The sequence below is a fragment of the Pundamilia nyererei genome, unplaced genomic scaffold (assembly GCF_000239375.1).
Source record: "Pundamilia nyererei isolate P.nyererei 1_Seehausen unplaced genomic scaffold, PunNye1.0 scaffold00006, whole genome shotgun sequence".
Taxonomy (NCBI): Eukaryota; Metazoa; Chordata; class Actinopteri; order Cichliformes; family Cichlidae; genus Pundamilia; species Pundamilia nyererei.
The window spans coordinates 5100997-5109735 of record NW_005187407.1 but is presented as its reverse complement, the minus strand read 5'-3'; the positions used below and the strand labels follow the sequence as shown (position 1 = coordinate 5109735).

Sequence of the window (8739 nt, the reverse complement as noted above, 5' to 3'; positions counted from 1 at the left end):
CTGCAGATCTGATGTTATAGTTTGGGATTCAGCTTTCATTATCCTACACTGTACATGTTGTCTTCTCTCTTTGCACAGACGTGTGTGTTACTGGTACAGTTTGTGGAGGCCATAGTGGTTCTGATCCGACAAACTTCTCACATGCGAGTGACCAGAGCGCTCAGACCAATATTCCTGGTGGACTGTAGATATTGTGGTGCTGTGCGCAGGTAAATAATGACCTACACACTCACACACACACACAGATTCAGTCTGGCCCAAGACATTGCCACAAAATAGACATTACATTTTTGATTGAGCACACATTTGACTTGCATACTGGAAAATACTAGCGGGAACAGAGAGACTAGTCGTCCCCGCCCGGGCTCCAAGCAAAAGTCTTGTCATATGAAAGAAAACGGTGACTCAACTCTGTAGGTTTGTAAAGCCAGACAAAATTAAACAAACTCAGTGAGATTTCAGCTCCATCTATCTTACTAACAAATGTTTCTGAGAAGTTCTTTTGTTTTCTATTGTGGCCACCCACAAGGCAGTTGTCACTGACGAGGTTTCTTTCATCCAATCAGAAACTTGCGTCAGATCTTCCAGTCTCTCCCGCCTTTTATTGACATCCTCCTGCTGCTGCTTTTCTTCATGGTTATATTTGCTATTCTTGGTAAGAGTGCATAAAGAAACACTTTGATTATTTTCTGTCCTCTATTTGTTAAACTTGTTTATTCAAGCAGAGGAAACGCCTCATGAAGAAAGCTGTTTTTGTTAATGTTTGTATTTGATTAGCTCTTTGTGTCCTCCAGGCTTCTGTCTCTTCTCCACGAACACCTCTGATCCGGTATGTTGAGTCTTCCATCTCACTTACAAGAGTTTGTTTGAGTTATGTCATTTCAGGGATTTGGGTGGTTCTTCTCTTTGTGCCAGTTTTGTGTCTGGTCATATTTCCTGTCTTGAACCCTATCCTCTCACCACAGTACTTCAACACTATGGAGAACAGCCTTGTCAGCCTGTTTGTGCTGCTGACCACAGCAAAGTAAGCACGGCAATACACGTACTACTGCCGCTTGGTTATCTTTACACATGGGGCATGTAAGCAGTGCTCACCACGTTTAGAGCTTCTCATAAATCCTTTTACCACTTTTGCTTAATCTGCTTCCACAGTTTTTTTTAATTTTTTGCATCTTATGACTCGGTCTGCATCTGATGACATCTCTCTTTCACTTTTGTAGTTTCCCTGATGTGATGATGCCAGCATACTCCAAGAACCGCTGGTCCTGTGTTTTCTTCATTGTATACCTCTCTATCGAGCTCTACTTTATCATGAACCTGGTAGAAGAAGCTTGTTTTTTTTCACAATTTCTGAGATGTCTTTGAGTCCTATTGAAAATACACACGGCTTGAAGTTTTCCCAGTTACTCATCATCGCCGTCTGTGCCCCCCTCTCCAGCTCCTGGCGGTCGTGTTTGATACATTTAATGATGTTGAGAAAATGAAGTTTAAATCTCTGTTGCTTCACAAACGCTCTGCTATCGACCACGCCTTTCAGCTGTTAGTTAGCCGTCAGGTATGCCTGTTTTTTTTTTTTTTTTTTATTATTATTATTATTATTTGTAACATGTCTTTCCTTTTTCTTTAACACTGTCAGGTGTTTTCTTAAGCTTTTCTTATGTTTCTCTGTGTTACACAGAGACCGATGGGTGTGTCTCTGAAGCAGTTCGATGGTCTGATGCGTTTTTACAGACCACGCATGTCTGCAAGAGACCGATTCCTCACTTACAAAGCTCTTAACACATCAGGGGCTCCCATGCTCAGGTAACTGTCTCTCTTCCACTTCTCAGAATGAAAATCCTTTTACATTGATTTGCTTTGTCACTGATTTAATGGTGGTGTGTTCTGTTGCAGCCTGCAGGACTTTTATAAGTTCTATGAGGTCACTGGCCTTAAATGGAAGGTAATTAGCCTGACATTTCTGCTGTGTAGCTGCTCTATTTTTGTGCTCCTCTGGTTGATTCAAATATACATTTACTGTCAATCTGTGTGTTGTTTAGGCACGTCGCAGTGGAGAACACTGGTTTGATGATCTTCCACACACAGCCTTCCTCATTTTCAAAGGAAAGTTCTCTTTCTCTCTTTTCTTCTGTTGTCAGGCAAAATAAGATTGGCTCTTGATCCCTTATTGTGGATACTTTCCTCTCCAATTTATTAGGTATCCATTTGCTTGTGAAGTCAAAGGCCTTTCAGTATACTATGTGTAAGTGTAATCATTGATCTTCTCCCAGCTGCTATCAGTGATACTGATCAAAGTCTCTTATCAAAGTTTTTTTGTGACTGTAGATGTGGTGGTGGCCATCAACGGTGTTTGGATCCTTGTGGAGACGTACCAGCTGAATAGTAAGATCTTTAACCGTAATCTGCAGTACTGTGCAAAAGTCACGAACCCCTCATATCTTGATATTTTGCCTTAAAGGAGCCAGACTTTCTTGTCATTTTAAATTGGTTTTGAGCAATAGTTCTCCATTCTTTCTGGAGGTCTTTAAAAGTTTTTCTTTCGACATTGGCTGCTTTTTTACTTAGGCCAGTCCTCATCCCTGACTGTTTTCAGTGGAATGTTTTTGTTGTTTGATAAACCGCTTAACTCTGACCTATGACTCATTCAATGATAAAAAAGGCCCCTAACTCAAGGGATGAACCAGTGTTGTGTCTACACATAAAAGACAACTAAGCAGAAAAATAATAATTATTAATATTCTATCTTTAGGCATATTATTACTAGCACCCTGATGTAGAAAGGGATAACTTGTTTCCATTTCTATAGTTGAATCTATGAAAAACAGCACAAATGAACAACATCTGAAAGTCATGTCCTTAAGAAATTGAAAGAAATTCAGCAAAGACCTGATGCAGGACCCCGAGAGATGCATCTGGCCGTTCAGTCGATCCATCTACTGTTCACTGAAGCCTCATCAGAAAAGGTCTCAGTGGAAGGGTGGCTGTCAAGAAGCCATTCTTGAGGAAGGGAAATGGGAAGAAAACGCTGAGGTTTGCCAAATTACACAAGAACTGGACTGAATCAGTGGAAAATGTGTCTGATAGATTGAAGAACACAAATTTGACATTTTTGGTCAAATCATTGTCAGTATGTACAGAGGAAGTCAGAAAAGAAGTACAACAGTGAGTGTCTACAGCCATTTGTAAAACATGTTGGAGACTCTCTCATTGTTTGGGGCTCCATTTCAGCCGGTGGTGTTGGGGCTGTTGACAGGATTGTGAATGCAGAAAAGTACTGCCAGATTTGGATTCACCATGCAGTATATTCTGCAAAGCGTCTAACTGACAACAGCTTAATTATTTAGCATGACAATGAACTCAAACACATTGGCAATGTGTTTAATCTACCTAGGTAGGTTAGCTTCCCCAGAACCTGGACCTCAACATTATTGAAGCAGTGTGGGATCATCTAGATGGAGAGCAGAACTAAAAGGGAGCCAACATCCAAAGAAGAGCTTTGAATGTCAGTATTCCTGAAGACCTATGCCTATGAGAGTTCAGGCTGTGCTGAAGAATAAAGGTGGTCATACCAACTATTGAATTTCAAGCTCTTTATAATTGCATAAACTCAGTTTTTGCTTTATACACGTATGTTTTCATGTGTTCCAGTGAATAACTGTGCTTAATTTCCTGGCAATATATTTAAAAAAACGCCCCAAGACTTTTGCACAGTACTTGCACAGTACTAAGGCATGTGTTCCAATACTGCAGGTGTTTTACCTTCCTCTCCTCTTGCAGGTGGATTTTCCTGGTCCAAATTGGTTCCCTGGAGTTACATTGTTTTTCTGACCAGTAAGTAGGCTGCATGGCACCCTCCCCACCCTGCACCCTGCACCCCACATAGAAAGTCCAGATAGTATTAAAATGTCATAAGGTGTCGAGGATTAATTACAGTCGTTTACACTGTGTGTCTGTCCTTCCACTTTCAGTTTATGGTGTAGAAGTGTTATTGAAAATATCAGGTTTGGGGCCAGTTGCCTATTTCAGCTCTGGGTGGAATCTGTGAGTAACACACATTGAAAACACAAATCTGTGCTGCATCCAAAACTCAAACTGTGCACTCTGTTAAACACAAACAATGTCTAAATCAACAGACTCCATTTGAGTGTGGAAATTTTAGGAATCTTTAATAATTAAACGTGACATGTTGTTTTTCAGTAGGCCTACTTATATTTAAAAGAAAATCACAGAAATACCTCTGAGCTGATATGAAACCCTGTTTCTCTGCTTTTGCTGGTAATCCTCATTGTGCTCTTCCGTCCAGGTTTGACTTCTCTGTGACGGTTTTTGCCTTCTTGGGCCTCATTGCTCTTGCCTTCGATAAGGAGCCGTTCTACTTTATTGTAATTCTCAGACCGCTTCAGCTGCTAAGGTATGATTTTCAATCTCCTTTAACGTGACAGCATATATGCACATAATGGCAATAGTAATTTATTTTACATTCAAATTTCTGTGTGTTGCCTTTTGCAGGTTATTTAAGATAAAGCAGAGGTATCGTAATGTTTTAGACACCATGTTTGAGCTCTTCCCCAGGATGGCCAGTCTAGGGTTGACATTAATCATCTTCTACTATTCCTTTGCTATTGTGGGAATGGAGTTCTTTGCAGATGTGGTTTACCCCAACTGCTGCAAGTGAGTAGTCGTGTCATGAGACGCAAATGGAAAAAGTGGGTCTCTCCATTGGTGATTCATTACTTCATTAATTTATTCTTCCTTTTTTCTCTCCCTCTCAGTACGAGCACAGTGGCCGATTCCTACAGACTGATCAACAACACACAAGGCAACAAAACAGTGCTGGAAGAGGGCTACTATTATCTCAATAACTTCAACAACATCCTCAGTAGCTTTGGTAATAATCCCTTTTTCCTTTTTGTCAAAATTCTGTATTTGTATATTATCTACATCTGTTGTGTGTTCATGTGCGTTATGTTTTCTAGAATTTTAAAAACATTTACTCATTTTTTGTTTATCTCCAGTGACTCTGTTTGAACTGACCGTGGTCAACAACTGGTACATCACTATGGTGAGTTTATCTGTGGTTCAAAATCTGTCGCCACTCGGCAGCCTGAGCACAGATCGTCGGGTGTCTGACTGCTTTTTGCTCTTTCACAGGAAGGAGTGACGTCTATGACGAGCCACTGGAGCCGTCTGTACTTCATGACTTTTTATATAGTTACGATGGTGAGTAGGAATGCGAACAGAGGAACAAAACAAAACTCAGAGGTTTTGCCTATCTGAGACAAATTGAAGCCTTTTTTTTTTTCCTTTTTCAATGTTTCTATCCTGCCCTGAGGAGCCTGTGTAGTCTTACTTTAATGTTGTCCTCTGCATAATCTACTGAAGAATCAGTGTGTGGGAATGTAACCATATTGCATACAATGTTTTGTCTGTGCAGGTGGTGATGACCATTATTGTGGCGTTCATTTTAGATGCATTTGTGTTCCGCATGAACTACAGTCGCAAGAACCGGGAACCGCTAGAAAATCCAGAGGGTGGGTTTGAGTGTGTGTGAGATTGTATGCAGGTTAAGAGTTGTTAGCCAGGATCTAAATTAAATGTGTTTGTACACGCTGTAGATGAGAATGGGATCGTGTTTGAAGTAGAGGTGAGTCGTGATGACGTTCTCGCCGCTCTCGAGTTGTACAAACAGATGTGCCCAGGATCGTCTTCCCTCAGCTCTCTCCAGGGAGTCTTACAGACTATGGACAAAAGTGGGGTAAGAACACACGCAAACAGCAAGAAGTCGTCTTCTTCTGCTCTTTAAGTCCCTCTAATTAATTTTTACTCCTGATTTGTTGTGCGCAGCACTCGTCTTTAGTGTACCTAGGTCGCAGGTCTAGGACGAAGAGCGACCTCAGCATGAAAATGTACGAGGAGGAGATACAGGTAAGAAACTAAAGATGTAATCCTGAATACCATGTCAGGACTTGGACTATCATGATGTGTTGGTCTTTTCTGTGTTGTTTCTTAAGGAGTGGTATGCAGAATATTCGAGGGAAGCCCTGCCTGAACCAGACCAAAGCCTGGAGCGGGATCCAGACAGCCCCATGCCTGACTTGTCTCCCTTCCCAGAGCCTCAGCTCAACTCACAGACTGGACCTCACAGCATCAATTAATGCAAAGTTTGCTAGGGAAACATGCACATTGTCATTCCAACGTTTTCCTTTAAAGGCAAAATCAGGAAGCCTGGACTCCCATATTATGTGTGCATATACTGCTGTTGGCCTTTTGTGCCCTATGGTAAACCATGACGCATCTAAACCTGATGCCTTAGTTTAACGACTCCTCTGATCAGTATTAACACACCCACTGAGTTTTCCAAAGACCGAACTATATAAACACTTAATACTCCTTTTAGCTCAACTGAACAAATTATGACATTTTCCCTCAACTAATGTCTCAGCAGACTTATAATATTTTACTTTTATATAACTTCGTATTCTGTAATGTATTTGAGTTTATTTGAATAAACTGTTAGAACTTGTCAAACTGTGATGTTCATTGATGTTGCTGGATTATAACACTGCTGGCTGTAAAAATTACCTATTTACTCTATTTAGAGAAGTTAGAGGGGAAAAAAAAATGAAAGCACATACACTCCAAAAAAATTAAACCAAAATCATTTAATTTCCCCAAAGCAGCATGCACAAGTCATTAACATTTAGATCAATAATTAATGGAGACAATTCAGTGTTTCAAATTACAAAAGGCACAGTGTGAGTCATTTCAGTCCTCCCTGAGCAGACTTTGCTCGCCTGATTTCATTATCCAACCACAGGAACTCTGTGGGTAGTAGTCAAGTGGAACAAAGGTTACAGCTGATTCTTGTAAAAAAAATAGTGCATAAATAGTTGTAATTTTTCAGACCGGCCGCAGCATCAGGTCTACGTAACACGAATCTTGCCAAACTCTGTAAGAAGTGCAATGATAAGGAAGATGACATAGAAGATGAGGAGAAAGATGCCATAGGCCCGACCCAAGTGGAAGCGGCACAGCGGAACGATGACAAAGGACAGGACCAAAGACAAACCCAGAGATCCTGCAAGAATCCATGTCAGCAAACCTTCTGGTTCAACCTGAGAAGGAACAAGAACAAAGGCTTATTATCTTCATAGTGTCTGAAACAGGCTCGTGTAGCTTGGGTTAGATTACGCTGCATCTTAGAGGAAATTACCTGCACGTCGGCATGTGTTTGGAGCATTTGCACCAGACATCCTAAACCCACTCCAAACAACATGTCTGAAGGAAGTAAGAGTCAAGGATACTAAAAGCCTCTTTTATACATGCATGATAGGTGTTGTTTTACAGAGAGTCACAAAAACAAGGATACTGAAAATGATGCCTCCAAAGCAGGCAGATATAGCCATCCGTGGGTAACCCTGCCGAGCCATGGTGATGTCAGAAAAGCAGTCTGAAAATAAGAGACACACAATTTATTTATTTTTTTTAAACAACTAAAGTTACATATAGTATGTTTTTGGAGAAAAATACTGAATGAAGTTTTTAAGCATTACCTCCAATGCTGTTTCCCCAGGCCAACAGAGTCAATCCCAGCACAGTGTTGCTCAGACGCAGCACAACCCCGAGCATGTGCAGAAGACTGACCACTTCAGAGGCCGCTGCACTGATCAACACTGCACTCACCACAAACCCCAAAAGAGCAAAGAACTGGAGGGGAGGGGAAGGACAAGAAATTTACAAACAAGTATCATCATAGCATAAATGTAAAGACCTGTGATGTAGCTTTAATCTTGAATCAATATGAGAAACGCAAATATTTTAAGCCATCTTAGAAGCTTGATGGCAGTGTTGCTAAAACAAAACCAGCAATTACCAGATATCCATCAGCCTCAGCTGTACTTAATTTGTGTTTTGTGTTAATTAGCAAATGTCAACTAAATCAATGTACTCAACATGCTAAACCATTATACCTGCACTCAAACTCATAGCATCACTGTGCATCAGAAGAGCTAGACACATAAGGGACACAGCACTCAGAGAATAATGAATAAAACAGCAATAGGAGAGTTAAATAATGCCAAACGTGGCAGGTGACTTGCATCTGCCCCAGTAAAGCACATCAGTAATCAACAAGGAAACATATGCTGTAGATAAATATGCAAAAACAACTGGCTCATGAGGTCCATGAGTTTGTATTGTGTGGTAGCAGCTATATCTACAGGGTGTAATAAAGATGCATGTAAGTGTAGTGTATTGTGTTGTTCTTGGAGTTTTTTTTGTGGTGCATGAAACAACAACAGACACAGAAAAGTAACTGAAGCCTGAATGTGGAGTAATTTTGCACATGTGCAGTAAAAGAATAGCGATAAATGCTTTCTACATTTATTTGGCCAGTGAATTCAAAGTTTCGTTTTTAGTCATTTTTTAAAAGACTTGACAGTTAAAGTTAAATTAATACAAGCACCTTTTTCTATACCAAATCACATTTTTACCCAACAGTCACACACTTGCACTCTGATGATTGCATCAGGGGAAAGTAAGGATACTTCGACATCAGTCTTCTGATTAGCAGACCACCCACTCTACCTCCTGAGCCACAAATGGCCTTGATGTTAACAGCACCCAGCATTCCCCAGCAGACTCCTCTTTTAAGTACTAATCAGACAGGACACTGCCAAACTTTGAAAATCAAACAGTGCTCAGTTATGGCTGCAAACTATTCTCAGATGTGGAGCTCGG

General features: G+C 40.6%; 2 protein-coding genes across 2 annotated transcripts in view; one reads left to right on the top strand and one right to left on the bottom strand.

The window, feature by feature from the left end:
- Nucleotides 1–6524, top strand: part of tpcn1 (two pore segment channel 1) — a 10383-nt gene extending 3859 nt beyond the window's left edge. Inside the window, exons 4-25 of the mRNA XM_013914087.1 lie at nucleotides 79–209; nucleotides 567–655; nucleotides 795–829; nucleotides 966–1024; nucleotides 1221–1320; nucleotides 1439–1555; nucleotides 1679–1803; nucleotides 1894–1942; nucleotides 2040–2103; nucleotides 2198–2242; nucleotides 2326–2382; nucleotides 3778–3831; nucleotides 3969–4041; nucleotides 4304–4411; nucleotides 4510–4671; nucleotides 4773–4888; nucleotides 5016–5062; nucleotides 5152–5220; nucleotides 5435–5531; nucleotides 5616–5755; nucleotides 5845–5925; nucleotides 6012–6524. Of these exons, the coding sequence (XP_013769541.1) occupies nucleotides 79–209; nucleotides 567–655; nucleotides 795–829; nucleotides 966–1024; nucleotides 1221–1320; nucleotides 1439–1555; nucleotides 1679–1803; nucleotides 1894–1942; nucleotides 2040–2103; nucleotides 2198–2242; nucleotides 2326–2382; nucleotides 3778–3831; nucleotides 3969–4041; nucleotides 4304–4411; nucleotides 4510–4671; nucleotides 4773–4888; nucleotides 5016–5062; nucleotides 5152–5220; nucleotides 5435–5531; nucleotides 5616–5755; nucleotides 5845–5925; nucleotides 6012–6155 (1962 nt within the window). The 3' untranslated portion in view covers nucleotides 6156–6524. The remainder of the gene's footprint in view (nucleotides 1–78; nucleotides 210–566; nucleotides 656–794; nucleotides 830–965; nucleotides 1025–1220; nucleotides 1321–1438; nucleotides 1556–1678; nucleotides 1804–1893; nucleotides 1943–2039; nucleotides 2104–2197; nucleotides 2243–2325; nucleotides 2383–3777; nucleotides 3832–3968; nucleotides 4042–4303; nucleotides 4412–4509; nucleotides 4672–4772; nucleotides 4889–5015; nucleotides 5063–5151; nucleotides 5221–5434; nucleotides 5532–5615; nucleotides 5756–5844; nucleotides 5926–6011) is intronic.
- A 118-nt stretch (nucleotides 6525–6642) lies between these two features.
- Nucleotides 6643–8739, bottom strand: part of slc8b1 (solute carrier family 8 member B1) — an 8212-nt gene continuing 6115 nt past the window's right edge. Inside the window, exons 12-15 of the mRNA XM_005722239.2 lie at nucleotides 7554–7724; nucleotides 7370–7450; nucleotides 7214–7278; nucleotides 6643–7115 (exon numbers count right to left, since the gene is read on the bottom strand). Of these exons, the coding sequence (XP_005722296.2) occupies nucleotides 6924–7115; nucleotides 7214–7278; nucleotides 7370–7450; nucleotides 7554–7724 (509 nt within the window). The 3' untranslated portion in view covers nucleotides 6643–6923. The remainder of the gene's footprint in view (nucleotides 7116–7213; nucleotides 7279–7369; nucleotides 7451–7553; nucleotides 7725–8739) is intronic.